The sequence below is a fragment of the Rattus norvegicus genome, chromosome 19 (genome assembly GCF_036323735.1).
Source record: "Rattus norvegicus strain BN/NHsdMcwi chromosome 19, GRCr8, whole genome shotgun sequence".
In the NCBI taxonomy this organism is placed as follows: Eukaryota; Metazoa; Chordata; class Mammalia; order Rodentia; family Muridae; genus Rattus; species Rattus norvegicus.
In genome coordinates, this window is record NC_086037.1 from 10,655,601 (window position 1) to 10,674,456 (window position 18,856).

The following is an 18,856-nucleotide window of genomic DNA, read 5'->3' on the forward strand; positions in this document are numbered from 1 at the left end:
AGTGCTGGAGTGAGTGCCGAGTGCTTGCCTAGCCTAGCACTCAGGAGACCCTGTACTTGATCCCCAAGTATCAGCCCCCAACCCCCAAAGCTAAGAAGGAGATACTTTGCATGAATTGGAGGAATTTGGGGCACACCAAGCAACACAGTGAGTCCAAAGCTAGCACGCTCTGCATGGTGGTTACTGGTGATCACCTGTCTCAAACGAGAAACAGGAAACCCACAAAACAAACACCAAGTGCACACTTCACTGTGTCCCTCTCTCTACCTCTTCTAAAACTTTTTTTTTTTTTTTTTTGGGAAACTCTGGAGCGACCTCCAACATTTTTTTTTCAAGCTGAGAAACAGCTAAAGCCATTGAAAAGGATTCTCTGATGTTTCTCGTAGAAACATAGAGCAGTGAACTCACTGGCCAGCAGAACAATCTGGATGTCAATCTGAGCAATGGCTATATACCACTGTATGGTGGCCACATGTGCAAACATCTGTTACTTTGCTAAGTGCAAACTATATTTGAAAAAAATAAAATAAAATAAAACGGGAGCTAACTAGGAAGGTGAGGCAGGAGGATTTGCAAGTCACAGCCCACCTGGGCTGCAGAGCGAGTTCAAGGCCAGCCCGGATAATTTAGTGATACTCAGTCTCAGTCACTTTTTGGTTTGTTTGTTTAGTAAAAAGGTCCTAAGGCTCAAGGCCCAATACTGATACTGAAAGAGAAAGAAGAAAAAAAAACAAAACAACTAAATTTAACTAAACTAAAATAAAGCAGAAACAGGATCTGGGCAAAGCCCCAAAGTCCCCACAAGTTCCCAAGACTCCTGGGCACTCTTGAGCCTGCACTGCTTGAGATGTAAACCAGTGCGGGGCGTCCACTGCAGTCAAGAAGCTTAAGCTGGGTCAGCCCACTCTGCCTCTGCCGTGCTTGCTGCCTCGCTAAGTCCCGTAGGAAGCCTGGCTAGGACACCTGCATGAGAATCTGGACGCCACTGCGCAAGTCCTCAGCTATGACGTCAGAGTAGAAGGCCTTGATCTTCCTCTTGTTCAGCCACTTGGTGTGTCCGCTGGCGATGAGTCGGAGCTCCGGCACTCTCTGTTTGCCGGGTGCCTGTGGGTGAGGAACATGTGGTGTCATGGCTGTCCTCAGTCCTTCTGGTGTCCTAGAGGCTCCCCTGAGCCTCAGAAGCACCTAGTGGTGTTCTTGATTAGAGCGGAAGATGGGAGGTAAAGAATGGAAGCTAAACGTGGCACTTGGGTGCTCTGCCTTAACTACACAGTGAACTTGAGCCAGCCTGGGCTTCATGAGACCATGTTTTCTTTTCTTTCTTTCTTTCTTTTTTTTTTTTTTTTTTCGGAGCTGGGGACCGAACCCAGGGCCTTGCGCTTGCTAGGCAAGCGCTCTACCACTGAGCTAAATCCCCAACCCCATGAGACCATGTTTTGAAGGAAGGACCTGGCCAGACTCTGCTAGATCTATTTCCGCTGTTCCTCCTATCCCTTGATAGATACTACATCCAGGTCCCAGTGCCTCAGGGTACAGGTTGTCCCTCCCAACACCCCAGGAGCACTCAGAATGAGCACGTGGCCACACCCCACGCCCCGTGGCCACACCCCACGCCCCACAGTACAGGGTGTCCTTCCCAAGCCCCCAGGAGCACTCACAATGAGCACGTGGCCACAGATCATCAGGCTTAGGTTCTGGGTAAACGTGCTCACAAAGTCCACAAGAGCTGGGCGGAAGTTGGGGGGTCCTGTAAGCACCAGGCACTGGGGGCTAGGAGAAGGAAGAACACAGCGAGAGGTGTCAGGAAAGACCCTTTAGGGCCTTTGTGCTAAAGGCATATGCTCCTGGATTCCTCAATCCTGATAGCTTTGGATGAGACTTGTGTGCACTGGGACCCATTTTTCCAGCTGTGACACGAGATCTTTCATGGTTTTTTTTGAGGTATGATACTTTGTTTCCCTGTCCTTGCCTGGGCCATCAGACGCACCAGCCTACCTACTTCCTCTGCCCCCACCAAACCCAGCGTGGCAAAAGCAGAGTACAGATCAGTCACAAGGAGGCCATTGTTTACAAACTCTGGCCGGGTGCCGGAACCTTTGTGTTGAAAGGCAGCACGAGTTAAACATTCCTGCCCATCCAAACCAGACTCCATGGTTCATTTGCCGGCTGGGCAAACAGAGGTAGTTAACATCTCCAAACTTCATTTGTCCTCTTCTGTGTCTGAGGTTAGGACCCTCCGAGGTTTGCCATGAGCATCGGGGGTCACAGTCATAGATCTTACTGAATCTACTACGGCCAGGTGAGAGGAAGATAGAAGGTGAGCGACTTCCCTCACCATTCAGCTTTGAAGGGCTTGTCACTGCCACCAACCCACGATCGTGTCACGGGAATCAGACCATGTGACCCTGACAGCTCGGCTTCCACTGTGGGAGTTGGGACACTTGGACCCCTTATCGCTTTGTCCCTACCTGGCAGGGCCGACTGGTTCTTCCGTCCTGGACCTACCAGGGCAGAGAACCATGGCTAGCTCCAGGCTCCCAGCTGGCCCGGAAGCCCTGCTCACCGATAGTTCTTGATGTGGTCTTCCACCTCATTGAGGCCCACGGAGTAGCTCAGGGCCAGGTTGTAGGAGCCAGCCTGCACTGAGGAGCCCCAGTTTACCTCTGCGGGAAGAGAGGCGAGAACAAGACTCAAAACTGCAGGGAGCAACCAGTCAATTGGGGGTTGGGGGAAAGGTACTGTCCATCTTTCTTAGGCACAGAGCACCTCGGGATGGATAGACAGCTGTGGATGGATAGACAGCCGGCAGCTCTGTCCCTAATGAGTGCAGGTCTGAAGCCAAAGGCCACATATATGGTCACCTAGTTCAAGGTCATGGAGCTAAGGGTTGAACACCCATTCGACAAGCAGAGCTCTGAGGCCATCCAGAAGGCCACGTTCAGAGGTAGAGCTCTAGGGTAACCTCCCTCAGACTGCAGTCCGTTCAGGACTGCTACATGCAGGTAGACTGTCTTTCTCAGTGTCCACCTTTGCAGTTCACTCATGGTCACCCTACCCCGTATGTACACGCTATCCGGTAGAAGACTGGCTCTCAGTGGGCTTGTTCCTTTGAGCACCAAGCTCAGGAAGGCTGCGGTGGAGGCCAGCCTGAGTCCCACTTAGGGGTGAGGCCAAGGCCAGGAACCAGCTGGGAGGAAGGACAGGCTTGGCTGCATGGCTGCCCAGGCAGGGAGTTGAGCCCCAGGGTAATGATGGCCACCCACCTGGCTTCTTGTAGATCACATAGAGCAGGAGGAAGAGAACGACTCCAATGGCAATGAGAGCTGCCCACCAGGTAAGCAGGAACATGATGACCACGGAGATCACTGCCCCAAACAGCGCCGCCCACTTGCTGTAGTATCGGAAGGAGGGTCTCCATCCTGGGCGGGGCCAGGCCAGTGCACATGCGCATGCTCAGGAGCCTTCTCCCTCGCAGAGCTACAGCAATCTCCATGCTTTCACAGCCAGTGCTGTGGTCCTGGCCTGTACCCACTACCCCTAGGGCCCCACCAGGCTTAACACCCGGGGTGGGGTAGGGAGGCTCTAGGGAGTACCACAACCTTGCCTGTTGGGTATTTATTTCACTATGGCGATAAGCTATACCAGGAAGGGAACATCCAGCCCTGATCAAACAGAGCCCAAGCATCAGCAACAGTACCAGATCCCAAGGGTCTTATGGGACCCAAGGGATTAAAGGGATGGAAAGACACTTAATTCTGCCTGGCTCTCTGCTAGGTCAGGGCTACTTCTAGTGATCACTGTACCATGACGCATCTGTTAGAGTGCCAGGCACACTGTGGTCTTTATGAAAAGTGTTGGGATAACAGGCCCTTCGAAGATCTAGGATTCATTGGCGAAAGTATTCCTCTGCTCGCTACTGCCATCTGCTAGAAAGTTTGCAGCAGCCGCGGAAGTATCGCCTCCACCCCAAATCTATGCCGTTAAATTGCTGCAGGATGAACAGCGCCCCTAGCGGTGATCTGTGCACAAACAGCTACATCTTCTGCTACTGGGAAATTCATCCCTTTCTGGCCCAGGTCTCCTCCTCCTTTCCACCCGCAGCTCCTCCCCCCCTCTTCCTGTGGTTGGAACAGGGGTCTGCTCACCAGGTGAGTTGGTGATGGAGGCATGGAAGCAGCTGAAGTTGATGAGGGCGTAGGAGCAGAGGAAGAAGTTAGAAATGATGGGAGCGATGGTGTTGAGCTCAGCTTCAGAGACCCAGGGAGAGAGGGGCAACATGTTGGGCTCCTCCCAGGAGCTGCCTGGCGCGCACTCACAGGTTGGCCCCTAGCGCCGCCAGGCCTGGATGCTCAGTCAACTCAACCTTCTCATCTGGGAAGCGAGTCCTTTGCCCCGTGAGGTTCCCGAGGGTCAGTGTCTTAGAAAACCTAAGCGTCAGTTTTTAAGATAGAGGGAGCAGGCAGGTAACGCCACTCCCCATCAAGGCCTGCTGGCCTGAGCCATCACACAAGCGCTGGAAGGAGTGGACTCCCGAAAGCTGTCCTCTGACCCTCATATGTTCCCCCTGCCCCATAACAAATGTATAAAAATATTTAGAAGGTGGAAGACAGGGGGATGGACATTTTCAGGCTACTGGGTGACCAAGGGCAGTAGCCATGACAGTTTTGGCCTCAAATAAAAGGAATACATTTGTCAGTGTGACCCATGACCCCTGAGAGCATCTCCCAGTCCTGTCCACAGTGGTCCTTCCTCTTCCCTGACTCGCTGGCTGTAGTACACTCACATAAACATGTGCATGTCCAGCTTAGGGTCTTTCTGGGGAGCCCAAAAGAAAGACAAGCAGCTCTTTGGGGACAAGTATTTCTGCACAGAACCTTATTAGGTTCCCTTGAGTACTTAGGGTCATGGTCCTCAGCTTGGCTAAGTCAGAATCATCAGCCCAAAGGTACCACCCAGAAACCTACAGCTCTAAGGAGACAGGGTGGCTCTCGAGAAGGCCGGACGACGAGACTTCTCTGCTTCCCAGGCGAGACACTTCATACAATGCAGGATCTAGTATCTAGAATCTTCCTTTGGGTGATAGCAACCAGACTACTAGGGGCAAGTCTCATGGCTGGATGACTAACGGGACCAGCCGGAGCTGCAGGGATCTGGCTCTAACAAGAAGGTACCTTTGGGAGAGGGGGTGGAGAGTGGGGAATAGGGGTGGGGGTGGGACTTTCCACAGACCATACGCCCCACTTCTGCATAGGGAGCCGGGCAGGGGATGTCACGTCATAGGGTGGTTGCTTCTCTTTTTCGAATTCTGCTTCCTTGACTGAATTAACCAGGATATATTGGATGTGTGCGTCTGTATGGGGTTGTGCCCTGATATGGACTCTCTTTCTGCCCATCTGTGGCTTACAATCCATGCACTGCCCCTTACTCTGCAGCAGAACAAACCGTGGCTCAGAGAAATGACAGTCATACAGCAGGAGCATGGCAAAGCCAGCAGAGGCCAGCCTACCTATTATTTGGGTGAGAGGCTGGCTTTGTCTAGTTTACGCATGCGCAAAGGTAATGACTGTGCTAGCCAATTATATCAGGTTGGCCCACCTCCAACGGTGTCCTGGGGGCGGGGTTACGGCCCAGCTGTCAGGACACTGGAATGCAGAAGCAGGAAAGGCACTGAAGTTTCCTCCTAACAACACTCCCTGGCATGGCTTGGTGTGGGCCACCCTGTCTGGAGGTGGAAAGGATTGTGTGGCCTTCCAGGCTGGGCCTCGCCCACACAAACGTTTATGTACCGGGACCGGGATGTGCCTCGATAGTAAAACAAGTGTTTAGTTTGTGCCTGGCCCCAACACCAAATAAGTGCTGTTCGCCAAGTGCCCGGTGACACAGGGTAAGGGGAGCAGGTCCTAGGACCTTCACAGGGGGCAGGAAAAGGAGCCTCTTACCAATGATGATGAAGGCCACCGCGATGGCGTAGGCCAGCAAGTAGCCACGCACAGGTTCCTTGTTCTTCCCATAGCCCTTGCCAAAGAAGCCAATCAGAGGGTACAGCTGGTCTTCGCACAGGCACTGTAGACAGTGAACGCCACACTCAAACCCTAGCCAGGACCCACCCCTTTGCCCTTCCCAGGGCCAACCGTGCCCTTGACCTCGGCAGCTTTTCATTTCTGAGAACGGTAAAACCCAGCCCTCTCCTCACCATGGAGACAGGGCTACTTCCTTTAAGAGTTTGCGAGCCCGTTTTCCTTCCCTTCCACCCAGACCCATATCACATGACCCACTTCACAGTAGCCAGGGACCCTTCTCAGCTCTTCCCAGCCAGAACCCCAGCAGCCCCTTTCCGCAACCTCACCTGGAAGACCTTGGCAGCTGAGACAAGACAGGCCAAGGCCGAGGACAGGGTGGCCCCAAAGATGCCGGCTGTGATCAGGGGTGCGAAGGCAGACACCATGCTCATGGTCTGTGGGAATGTGGGGGTGCTGAACTAGAAACACCATTGGGTATCCCTTCCCCAAAGCAGGCTGTGGTCCTGACATTTCAACCCCCACACTCTCCCCTACCTCTCTGGACTTGGGTGTCCCTCAGCCAGGTCCACCGCTTATACCTGGTAGTAGTTGATGAGGCCATAGCGGCAGCTGTGCTGCTGGGAGCATTCCGTGAAGTTCCAGCCATAACCGCAGGCTAGCCCTTCACAGAGGCCTGGGCCAGGAGTTACGGTGTCGTTCACGTCCCCAGAGGCATCCCTCACCACACAGGACCCTGAAAGGAGGAAGGTGTGTTGAGATGTGTGTGCATTGCGTGTGCATGTGCGTGCGTGCGTGCGTGCGTGTGTGTGTGCATGTGTGTGCATGTGCATGTGTGTGTGCGTGTGCATGTGTGTGTGCGTGTGTGCATGCATGTGTGTGTATGTGTGTGTGTGCATGTGCATGTGTGTGCATGTGTGTGTGCGTGCATGTGTATGTGCGTGTGTGCATGTGTGCATGCATGTGTGTGTGTGCATATCTCTGTGTGTGTATGCATTCGTGTATGTATGTGTGTGTGTTCGTGTGTGTGTGTCCTTTGCTTTACCCTCTCCCCTATCCCCAAAGACTGGCCACCTCTACAGAAGTTGAGATACTGTATACAGGCCAGCTTATCATGTGACAGTATCAATGACAGCAGCTATGGAGGTATTTGGGGGGTACCTGACAATCTGAGCAAGGCAATATCCTTATTTTTGTTTAACCCAAGGCTGGGAGAGCTGAAGTGCTGTGCTCTGTGTCCTTAAAGCAGAGACCCGACTCTTAAGCCCCGAGTGCCCATGAGAATGTTCGAGTCCCCTGGCCACCTGGAAACAAGAGTACCCAGAGATTCTACCCCTCAGAGCCCTGGGTTTCTTCTCTAGGACGAAGGCAATGGTAGTGCCCAGATTAAACGTGATCATTAAACACTGTGCACGGTCTTCACACAGGGATCTGGAAAAGCAATGTCTTGAGGTATCAGAGGAACCTGGTCTGGCCTCCCTCACCAAGAAGATGCTCTGTCACTGTAGAGGTAACGGGTGCCCCAGAAGCAGGGTTCAAGGGCTGCCCCACAGAGCTCTCACAGTTAGAAGCCAAGTCCACATTGCAGACTCCTCCAGCCCCACTATGGGGCGGAGCCACTCTTCTCGTTCTCCCCATCCGTGCTCTGCTGGCTACTCACCGATGGTGGCCGAGATGGCAAGGTAGGAAATGGTGGTCCAGAAAATGGCCATGAGTGTTCCCTTGGGAATAGCGACAGCAGGGTCCTGGGGGAGGGCATGGTATTATCAGGCAGCCTGTGGGATGGATCCCCTTGGGCCTCAGTGCCTTGGTGGGGTGAGCAGCAGACCCTGACCTTGGACCCTCAGAATCTGTCCAGCCCTGGAAGAAGAGGGTCCACCACTGAGGACCTACAAGATGGCCGTCACTCTGGGATCCCAGGGTTGAAGGTGAGAAACCTTATCAGCGCCGTATTACACCCAGAGGACCCATGTTAGGGCTCACTGGTGGTTGTGGGGGGAGGGGAGCTCATGCTGGCTCTCCATCTCAGACTCACCCGCGGCAGCTGGCTTCAGCTAGAAATGAAGCCAGGGCCCAGACGCTCTTTGCCTAGCTCTATGTGCCACAGAAAATCACCATTAGCTTTTAGTCTGGCTCTCCGAGTCAGAAGACATCCCCCCAAGCATTCTCCTGCTCTGAGAAAGATTTTTCCCAACTGTCACGACGCCCATTTCCCACTCCCTACGCCCACCCCCACAGATCATAGCCTTCTCCTCCCCTGCGCTCTCTCAAACACAATTTCCCGAGATATGGCCTGTACAATCCCACCCAGCTAGTGAGGAATTGAGGGTGGTGGGATGTGAGGAGGACGGCTTTACAGAGCTTCAGGTGCAGTCCTGACCCACAGACCCACAGCCTCAGACCCCGGGAGCTGGTTCCTGCCCAGCCGCACAGGCTACTTTTCCTCAGCAACCTCAATGACTGCTCCACTCCTGAGGCCCAGACCCAACCCAGGGGGAAGGCCAAGTCTGCCATGAACTAACTGTCTGCAAACCTTCCAGTGCCCCGGGAAGCCCAGCAGACAGATCACAGTGTGAAACGAAGGTTAACAGACTGGAGAGGGATAAAAGCAGAGCCCCACAGTGGAAGGAGGCTGCAACCTGGGGAGACCTGAATCTGCCGGGGTCTCTGTCTGGGGATCCTATGACCCTAGCCTTGCTAGCGATGCTCAGTGATCTGAGTTGTGTGCAGTGAGGTCCTGGCCCCAATTCCAAAAGGCCATAGCCACTAAGTGTGGAACTGTTGGGGTTTCTCACTCCAGAGGGTTTCTCAGGCCTGAGCTGTGCTGTGCTGTGCTGTACTGAGCGTTCTCTGACCTCCTCTATACACCTCCACCCAGAACCTCAGAACACGCCCTTATTTGAAAAGACGTCATTGGAGGGGTAAGTAGAGATGAGGTCATTCTTAAAGGGAGCAGGGACTCCCTGAGTGACTGAAATCTTGAGTGACTGTGTCAAGGACTCCGAGGCCTTAGCCCCAAGAGAGTGACAGAGCCTTACCCTGGTGACAAAGCTTTACTTGGGAGTCTAAGTGAGTGACTCGTGTATACAAAGACCGGTAGCGTCTGAAGCTTCTCCCTCCTCTGGGATGCCTACAGCCTGAGATTCTCACCTACAGAGACTTCCTACCAAGCTAGTAACCTCTCCCCTGTGCTGGACTTAAATATGCAGTGGAGAGATTCTGGTGGCTGGCGGTAGGAGGTGTGTGCTCCATTGGACCCAGACTCCAGTGTCCCTGTCCATGTGTCTGTCCTTCCTTTGTTCCCTCGCTGACCCTAGTCAGGGTTCCCAGACCCAATCACAGCTGGTCACGCTACATGCTGGATTAGAGGGAGCCTCAGCTGATGACTGGTGTCCTATTAGAAGAAGGAGCATAAAGATGTCCCCCATTGTTAGAATGACAGGTTAAAATGACCGCCAGTTCAGGGCGGCATTGTCAGGATGCCACACAGCTAGGACAAAGCTAGAAAGGACCATCCCCAGACTTTTAGAGGGGCATAGTTGTCAATGCCTTCTCTGAGGTTTCCAGTCTCCTGAGCAGGGAGATGTAGATTTAAAGGCCTCTGGTTTGTGGGGACCATGTAGCCACAGGGAGAACATCTAGCCCTCAGCCTCTACTTGCACCCCTATCTTGGTCTGAGGGTGGCTCGCAAATCTAGCCCATCTCTTCCTAGCCAGGTGTTCTGGGAGGCCCCCCGGCATCTCTGAGACTCAGTTTCCCCACCTGGTGAAATGGGCTCATAAATGGTGTGGATGGGGACGGACCATGCCATGCTCTCTGCATTCCTGGGCAGCTCAGTGTTATATGGGCTCCGATCTGCAGAACCCACACAGAGCTCAGCACGGAAGCTCGCATCTGTAATCCTAGGGCTCCCACGGCCAGATGGGAGTCAGGGACGAGAGAAGTTCCAGCTTATGAGCCAGCTAGCCCGGTGTGTGCCAGAGTAGACAGTGAAGCAGCCCTGTCTCAAACAAGGTGGGAGGTAGACAGGGCCGCCCAAGGTCATCCCCTGAATTCTATTACAGATACCTTCCTTAAGTTTACACGTATGAGCCCCACACATCATATGTACACAAAATATGCGAAGGCCTATAAAATGGGGTCAGTGATACAGCTCAGTGGGTAGAGCGCTTGTACTGACCCTAATAACCTGAGTTTGATTCCCAGATCCCGTGAAGGAATGGGAAAACAAATTCCTAGAAGTTATCTTCCCACCTCTGTATCCGTGTGTTGTGGCATGTGCCCATCTGCACTTATACCTGTACACCACACACATGTGCACATCTGCACTCATACATGCACACCACGCACATGTGCCCATCTGCACTCATACATGCACACCACACACATGTGCACACCTGCACTCATACATGCACACCACGCACATGTGCCCATCTGCACTTATACCTGTACACTACGCACATGTGCCCATCTGCACTCATACCTGTACACTACGCACATGTGCACATCTGCACCCATACATGCACACCACGCACATGTGTCCATCTGCACTTATACCTGTACACCACACACATGTGTACATCTGCACTCATACATGCACACCACGCACATGTGCCCATCTGCACTTATACCTGTACACTACGCACATATACACACCTGCACTCATACCTGTACACCACACACATGTGCACACCTGCACTCATACATGCACACCTCGCACATGTGCCCATCTGCACTCATACCTGTACACCACGCACATGTGCCCATCTGCACTCATACATGCACACCACGCACATGTGCACATCTGCACTCATACCTGTACACCACGCACATGTGCCCATCTGCACTCATACATGCACACCACGCACATGTACCCATCTGCACTCATACATGCACACCACGCACATGTGCCCATCTGCACTTATACCTGTACACCACACACATGTGCACACCTGCACTCATACATGCACACCACGCACATGTGCCCATCTGCACTCATACCTGTACACCACGCACATGTGCCCATCTGCACTCATACATGCACACCACGCACATGTGCCCATCTGCACTTATACCTGTACACTACGCACATGTGCACATCTGCACTCATACATGCACACCATGCACACATAGTAATCGTTTTTCAAATAGCGTTAAGTGGGACCTCTCTAAGCTTTCACTGTGTGGCCCCTCACCGTTGCGTGGTCATTGTCACGCCTCTGGTTCTGGGCTTGCGTGATAAGAACAGGGCACAGATGACAGCCCTCCCTGCTCTCACAGTCTCTGCTCTAAGTGCTTAACAAGAATCAGCCCTCCGAGTCCACACCTGCTGTATGAGGCTCACTTCACAGCTGAGGAAGCTGAGGCTTACAGAGATTGCTCAAGAGTCCCACAGGAAGGGCGGAGCCAAGTCCAAGAGCCAACTTAAGGCCTGAGGACAGAGGGCACTGCACGCCACCATACCAGGCTCTTGGATAGCTTCTGGCCCTGATGCTGGGCACTGGGGAGAGAAGCTTGATGACTGTCATGGTTTGTATGTGCTTGTCCCCGGGAGTGGCACTATTAGGAGGTATGGCCTTGTTGGAGAAGGTGTGTCGTTGTGGCATGGGCTTTAAGACCCTAGTTCCCTGGAAGCCAGTCTTCTCCTAGCAGCCTTCAGATGAAGATGTAGAACCCTCAGCTCCCCCTGCACCATGCCTGCCTGGATGCTGTCATGATCCTGCTTTGATGATAATGAACTGAACCTCTGATCCTGTAAACCAGTCCCAATTAAATGTTGTCCTTATAAGAGTTGTCTTGGGGAGTTGGAGAGATGGCTCAGCGGTTAAGAGCACTGACTGCCCTTCCAGAGGTCCTGAGTTCAATTCCCAGCAACCACATGGTGGCTCACAACCATCTGTAATGAGATTTGACTCTCTGCTGGTCTCTGAAGAGAGTGATGGTGTACTCACATACATAAAATAAATACACCTTTAAAAAAAAAAGAGTTGTATTGGTCTTGGTGTCTGTTCACAGCAGTAAAACCCTACCAAGACAATGACGCTTAACAGGGCTTGAAGAGGGTCAAGCTGAAGGCCTTCTGCCAGCTGCTCTCTCGAGTGTGTTAGGTAAACGTCCTGCCCTCCAGGCTTTCTCAATAGGAAGCTCTAGCTTAGCAAGCTGAGTGGGTCGCTTTCTTCATTGCCTCCAGGACACTGGGTTTGCTCTTGGTTTGTTTTGGCAAAACAAACAAACAAACAAACAAACAAACAAAAAATGGTGCCTCACAGAGCCCAGACTGGCTCTGAACTCATTGTGTAGTAAAGAATGATCTTCGCCTTTCCTGATCCTCCCCTCTCAACTTTATGAGTCCTGGGATTCCAAGCCTATGCCACCATACCCACTGTGCCCACCACATCCACTGCACCCACTGTACCCTCCATGCCCATGGTGCCCAATTCTTAATTCTGCGAGAAGCGCGACACCTTCAATGGGGAGGGAGTCTAAAGTAAGAGCTCAACACAATACCATTTTGGGCCTACTGTCTGGCACACCCCCAGCTCTTTGGCGTCTGGCTCTGGGCCCACTCCCACCCAGAAGATCTGCTACTCCTTCTCTTCTCACTCCCACCGCACAGCACTTTGCATTGCTGCTTTGACTCTACTCACTACCATTCATTCAACAAACACACCAAGCACCTTGCTCGTGTCCGACGCTAAGCTGGAGACAGAGCCAGAGACACTGGGCTGACCTCTCATGCTGGGAACACACCATGGTGGGCGGAAGGCCAGCCAGAGCCCTTGCAGGAGGGATTTGAAAGAGGCACAGAACTTTGCAAAGTAACAAGAACAGAGCAGGGCGGATTAGGTCTCTTAGGCAAAAGGCCTGTCATGAGCGAGTAAGTCAGTCTTCAGAGCAGAGCTGGGGGGCACCTGGGAATGATACCAGGGTTCCAGGATGCGGGTCCTCTGTGGTACCAGACAGTTAGGACAGCCTCTGCTTACCTTGAGGTCCCCAGAGATGTTGGCCCCTGCCAGAATGCCTGTGGCTGAAGGGAAGAAGATGGAGAACATCCCGAAGAAGCTACCATCGATGCCTCTCCAGTCGGGTACCAGGTTCTGAACAAAAATGTCCCCTGGAAAAACCAATGCCTAAGTCAGAGCTACCCTCAGGGCTTGGCCATCTAATATGGTCCAGCCAGACAGCAGTAGGATCCCTGGAAGCCTGTGGCCATGGGAGGAGATCCTGGCCTCTTGTGCCCATTTAAGGAGTCAAATACACAGCCCGACTGTCCCCATCCACAGAGCCACTGTGGGGCCACCGGCCTCACGTACCATGGTAGCTGTAGAAACCTTTGGAGGCTTTGTCCTTAGATGCTGGGATCAGCGTGCCCACCAGGTAGTTGGCAAAAGAGACCATGATGACAAGAAAGAACAGCACCTGGGCCTGGAGTAAAAGGACACGGGAGGTCAGATGGCGGCTCCAGCCTTCTGGGGGGCTGTGTGGTCCCTGACTCTGTTAACCACGTGACTGTGTCCTCATCTCAGTCAGGCTGCAAGGAGTCAGGGACGTTGACAGTGAACAAGTTGGCCTGCGACTAGAAGCAGGAGGCATGATGGGGTCAGGTTGGGGGCTCCATGAGCAAGGCGGTCTGGAGTAGTAGTTCCCAGCAGCAGACGCTTGCAAGGGGAAGGCTAGTGAAGAACCACCTGGAGACCAGAGCCAGGAGGACAACATGGAGAAGCGAGGCACACAGGCCAGGCCCCTCCCAAGTCAAAGGCTCCCTTCTGGTCCAGCCCGCTGGCTTATAGCTCAGCGATTCTTTTGTTCGGTGATACAAAACCTCTGAGGTTTGGCTGGATACAGGATTTTGCAGGATTGGAGAGCACATTGTCTTGCCTCTCTCTGCAGCTTCGCAAGCTACAAGAGCAGGTTCTGGCCAATGGGGTGTGAGCAGGAGCAATGTGCACAACTTTTGGCTTAACCTAAAAGCATGGATAGAGAATTCCTTTCTTTTCTTTCACTCTCCCCAGTCTCTCTCTGCCTGGACCACAGGTGTCAGGATGGCAGCCATTGTGAACCAGGTCAATAAGGACCGCACTCAGGGCTGGAAAGGTCACGGGATGGAAGGCGTCTTCATACCTCTCCCCTGCTCCATGGAAACCACCATGCTAGCCCTACACCACATCCTTGGGAGAGTTACAGGAAATAGAACAAAGTCTGTCTTAGGGTTTTTGTTTGTTTGTTTATTTGTCCTAGAAGCCACACTTCAATCCTAGTTGGCACACTTAGAAGGGGCAAAACCAGGCCCACCTCCTCACTCCCAGCATATCCACCTCACCTTGGACTCCCACTCCATCCCAGCCAGCGAGATGGCCAGCAGCACAGTGACCGTGACCACACCGATGATGCGGATGTCATTGATGGGGTCTACAATGGGTGTGCCGTTCTCCTGTGGGGAGCAGACCCGCTGTGTGTCCAGTCTCCCCCTCTATTCCTCCAGACCCCCACTCTCACTTCACTTAGGGCATACCCTGAGAGGATACCTCACCCCTGCCCCAGAGAACTACTGTATGGGCAGGGACAACATGGCCCAAAGGCAGCATGTACCCTAAAGGGGATCTTGTGAGGATGGTCTATACTTATGAGACTTTTACTGTCAAAGTGACCAGACACAGCTTTGGTCAATGGTGGGAAAGATTAGGCTGGGGGAGGAAGGCCTGCGTGAGGAGCAGTGTGGGGAGGTGGTCCCGCTCCCTCCACCCCACGCCTGGCCCCTCACCTGAAGTAGGTCTCGTACGGTCTCTGCAAAGCCCACAGTGTGCATGGCCACACCCACGGCATTGGCAAAGGCGAAGATGAGGCCAATGGAGCCCCCCAGCTCAGGTCCCAGACTCCGAGAAATTAGGAAATAGGTACCACCTAGTGGGCAGAGCAGGGGGCCAGAGAAGAAGCCATGTTCTGCAGGGGGCAGGACCGAGGGCCACAGGGTGGGTAATCCAGACCGCTTTGAGAGGTAGAGAGCCCCCACAAGACCCCATCTGAAGCAAGGTGGGTATGATGGGGTACACCAGGGGTGGGATGGCAGCTCAGAAAGCATGGAGTCCAGGGAACGCTGGCCCCAGAACTCACCCGACTTGACCTTGCCATTGGTGGAGATGGCCGAGATAGAGAGGCCGGTGATAGATGTCACCATGACTGACAGCAGGATGATGAGCCAGGTCAGGACTGTGTGGGGGTGAATGGGAGCACCCCAAAACTCAATCAGCACAAGTCTCAGGCGAGAACCCATGGAGAAACCTGAGTCTGTCCCCTAAATCCCCATGCGACCCAAGTCCCTTTCTCTGAGTCTCAGTTTGTCACCAGAGGCTGAAGTGCAGGCCTGTCACCCCAGCATTTGGGAGGTAGAGAGTTCAAGGCCAGCCTGGGCAATAGAGAGAGAGGCCCTGGGTCAAAGCAGAAAGGAGGAGCCAGGCATGATGTCACGGGTCTTTAATCCCAGCATTCACACGGCGGAGGCAGATGGATATCTCTGATCGACAGAGCAAGTTCTAAGACAGCCAAGTTTACTTAGAGAGACAGAGAGCCTGCTTCAAACAACAGCAGCCCCCACAAAACCCTCTGAAAATAAGGACTGGGGATGTAGCTCAGTTGGGAGAGTGCCTGCCCAGCACAAGGACCGGGTTTGAGCCCCAGTACCCCATAATCCAGGCATGGCGGCACACACCTTTAATCCTAGTAGCTAGAAATCCTGGTAGCTAGAACTCTAAGGTCATCCTTGGTTGTTACATAGTGAGTTTGAGACCTGGGATAGACCAGACTCCATCTCAAAATGAAAACAAAAGCCAGGGAACCTGGGAGTTAGCCAGGTACAGTAAAGTGCTTGGCTTGCAAGAGCGAGAATGTGAGTTTGGTCTCCACAGCCTGCACAAAAGTCAAGGCCTGGGGTTGGGGATTTAGCTCAGTGGTAGAGCGCTTGCCTAGGAAGCGCAAGGCCCTGGGTTCGGTCCCCAGCTCCGAAAAAAAAAAGAACCAAAAAAAAAAAAAAAAAAAAAAAAAAGGTCAAGGCCTGGTGGCATGCACCTGCAAGGCCCATATTGGGGAGGTAGAAATCGGAAGATCCCTGGGGCTTGCTGGCTTAATTAGTGAGATCTGGGCCAGTGATCCGTCTCAAAGGAGACTGATGGCTCCTGAGGTAGATGCCTGAGGCTTTCTCTGGCTTCTACAGGTTCAAGTACAAAGATACACATGAGCATGTTTGAACACGCATGCACGCATGCACACACACGCACCTTGCCCTACTCAGTTAAGGTTGGTCTGTCTACCTTCCTTGGTGAGCTGACTAACAGGAAGTTCGTGTGCCCATGTTGGAATAGTTTCCGGTCGTGGAAAGGACGGCAGCCACTTTGACAATAGGAAGAAAGCCATGCCTGTGTTGCTTCCCAGCGCCTTGTAGCCCTGTAGGCGGGTACTGTTGTCAACCCATTTTACCCACCAGGAAACCGAGGCTCAGAGAAGGTTAGGGACTCAAAGATACCCAGCATCTGAACCCTGCTCTTTTCAGCTCTGACACAAACACTCTGCACTAGAAGTTGGCTCACCGAGGTACCCTGACACGGCTGACTCTGCATCCGATGTTCTCTTCTGCTCCACCCTCACCGGTGGCTGCTGCCATCCCAGGTGTGCTGGGGAGGAGCAGGTCTAGCCTGGAGTCTCTACAGCCCAAGGGGTTTGACCCAGAACTCAAGCACATGTGCTTTCCCTTCTCCTTGAGGTGACTGGCACTCACCAATGCCCGCCTGCGCCGTAATCCAGGGCAGCCGCAGATAGAGGATCACACCCCATATGTTGAGCATGCATCGGATCTGGTAGGAGAGCGGAGTTAGAGGCTTCCTGAGGGCCAGACTCAAGGCCAAACCCTCATGTGCTTGTTCCCAGGTCTAGGGGACACCCGATGCTTCTTGGGCTTTCCCTCCCATGGGATCAGCCTGCCTGGCTTGGGGGAGAAATGGGAGGACAATTTTCATCTGCTCCCACTCTGCCATGGAGGTCTGGGGATGGGCTTTAGCCTTCTCATCACTCTCCCTGGTCCAAGCCCAAGACTGTATATCTGCCAGATCCCAGCCATTGCCTTGAGCAGCTATTGGCCCTGGGCATGGCGTTCTGGAAGCATCAGCAAAAGCCAGCTGAAGCCAGCACCCCACATAGAGCAGAAATCAAACCTCAGGTTGCTTCCATATTAAAGACAAAGCCAGAGGGGCTGAAATTCCAAGTAGGAGGGCCTGATATGGACTTTGGCCTTGCCAACTACTAGGGCCAGGTAGGGCCAGGTAGGGACATTTGACTTTCACACTCAGGAGATTTCTGGGGCTGAGATGAAAATCAGAGGGTGCCTGGTTCCGGCTAACACAGATCAGGGCTGTTGCTACTCTGATTGCAAAGCCCCCGGGAGATGAAGGCTCTGGTTCTGGTTTCCCCTGCACTCCATCCCATCATTTTTGTAAAACCCGATATTGTCTTTCAAGGTCAAGGCCACTTGACTCTTTGCTTCCTGAAGGCTGGCGTAGGCTTCCTACTACAGCTAACACCCGTCTCCCAGTAGGTATGGTATGGGAGTGGAGGGGGAGGAATTGTAGATTTGTATGTTCGTGCTGCCCTCTAGTGGCCCTATGTGGAATTTCTTCTAATAACCCCCTAGCAGGCGTTGATTCAAGAATTTTCACACATAGTAACTATTTTAATGCTGGAGGTTACAGGTGAGAAAACTGAGGCTGCCAGTGGCTAAGTAACTGCCCTAAGGACACATTAGTGAGCAGAGATCTTCCCATGGTTGGGTCTTGGCCAAGAGCACGTAAGAAGTGTGGGAAGCCTACACCAAATATGATGTCACTGCTTATGGGGAAACTGAGCCCAAAGTCTAAACTGCTCGCTAGGGCCTGGGAGTCAAAGCTGAGGCTGAATGGGGCTCTACCTCTTCCCTGTCTAGACATCACACCCCAGTCCACAGCCACTCACCATCACTCCCTTGACCCAGCCGAAACGCACAGGTTCTCCAGGGCTCTTCTCGCTGTTGGCGCCTGTCTCGTCTTCCACAAGTCCATCAGTCAGCTCATGGCCTGGCCGTCCATCAAAGGCCAGGGCATGCAGGTGGCTACCTTCCTGCTGGGGGCCCAGAGACCGGTAGGAGTCAGGAAATGGGGTTGGGGGCTGGGTGTCTGTATTCAGTCCTGCCTGCCTCACTTTGCCACACAGGCAGCCCCTGGACAGAGCCTTGCGCACAATGCTGCTTGAAGCTTGGAGAAACACCAGAGAGAGCAGAGTGTGCTTCTGCTCAGGGAGGCTCCTCCCCATCTGGGGCAGAGGGCTGAGATGTGACAAGCCCGCAGTCTAAGAAGGGACAGGATGGAAGGTGAAACAGTATGTCCCATGTCACACACTGGGTCTCTGGCACAGATAGACTGAACCAGGCCTGGACCCCCCCAGCATGGCAGTCTTGGGTTTCCTATCCCTACTGACTCTGGGGCCACCTATCCCACAGCCCACTCTGGGGCCTTCTTCCCCTTCTTCCCAGCATCTCATCTCAGCATTCCTATTCAAACAAGGGGTCTTGTTTGGCCCCTTCTGAGGTAGCTTTGAAACACGGAAGAGTGTTAGAGGTTAGCAAAGCCCCAGATCCAGAACCATGCAACTGTCGGTGAAACCGTGAGGTGACAGGAATTAGACCCTCCAGCCTCCCAGACAGAGAAGCCAGCGAGCTGATATTTGAGGGGGCCCAGCATGCTCCCTCCCACTCACAGTCTCTCTCAGTGGTGTACAACCTGCATTTGTAGAAGCAGCAGGCTCCGCTATCATCTTTGGGC

General features: G+C 53.2%; 2 protein-coding genes across 16 annotated transcripts in view; one reads left to right on the plus strand and one right to left on the minus strand.

Annotated features, from left to right (window-relative positions):
• The window catches only part of LOC120098571 (uncharacterized), a 29,669-nt gene extending 17,688 nt beyond the window's left edge, over positions 1 to 11,981 (plus strand). Inside the window, exons 1-4 of one of the 12 annotated variants that reach the window (XM_063278895.1) lie at positions 3,378 to 4,148; positions 7,445 to 7,699; positions 7,865 to 7,945; positions 8,558 to 11,981. In XM_063278895.1, coding sequence (XP_063134965.1) covers positions 10,237 to 11,256 — 1,020 coding nt within the window. In that variant the 5' untranslated portion in view covers positions 3,378 to 4,148; positions 7,445 to 7,699; positions 7,865 to 7,945; positions 8,558 to 10,236 and the 3' untranslated portion in view covers positions 11,257 to 11,981. Of the gene's footprint in view, positions 1 to 3,277; positions 3,335 to 3,377; positions 4,149 to 7,444 lie in introns of those variants that run through there. The other 11 variants (XM_063278898.1, XM_063278897.1, XM_063278899.1 and 8 more) reach the window with 11 other exon arrangements.
• Positions 1 to 18,856, minus strand: part of Slc12a3 (solute carrier family 12 member 3) — a 53,415-nt gene that overhangs the window by 19,007 nt on the left and 15,552 nt on the right. For 2 of the 4 annotated variants that reach the window (XM_063278264.1, XM_063278266.1), the window contains exons 2-17: positions 18,012 to 18,155; positions 16,786 to 16,861; positions 15,129 to 15,224; positions 14,779 to 14,918; positions 14,338 to 14,448; positions 13,331 to 13,442; positions 13,001 to 13,131; positions 7,678 to 7,762; positions 6,599 to 6,753; positions 6,347 to 6,454; positions 5,940 to 6,063; positions 4,146 to 4,247; positions 3,264 to 3,419; positions 2,564 to 2,663; positions 1,659 to 1,770; positions 964 to 1,104 (exon numbers count right to left, since the gene is read on the minus strand). In XM_063278264.1, the coding sequence (XP_063134334.1) occupies positions 964 to 1,104; positions 1,659 to 1,770; positions 2,564 to 2,663; positions 3,264 to 3,419; positions 4,146 to 4,247; positions 5,940 to 6,063; positions 6,347 to 6,454; positions 6,599 to 6,753; positions 7,678 to 7,762; positions 13,001 to 13,131; positions 13,331 to 13,442; positions 14,338 to 14,448; positions 14,779 to 14,918; positions 15,129 to 15,224; positions 16,786 to 16,861; positions 18,012 to 18,155 (1,893 nt within the window). Of the gene's footprint in view, positions 1 to 963; positions 1,105 to 1,658; positions 1,771 to 2,563; positions 2,664 to 3,263; positions 3,420 to 4,145; positions 4,248 to 5,939; positions 6,064 to 6,346; positions 6,455 to 6,598; positions 6,754 to 7,677; positions 7,763 to 13,000; positions 13,132 to 13,330; positions 13,443 to 14,337; positions 14,449 to 14,778; positions 14,919 to 15,128; positions 15,225 to 16,785; positions 16,862 to 18,011; positions 18,159 to 18,856 lie in introns of all 4 variants that reach the window. The other 2 variants (XM_063278265.1, NM_019345.4) reach the window with 1 other exon arrangement.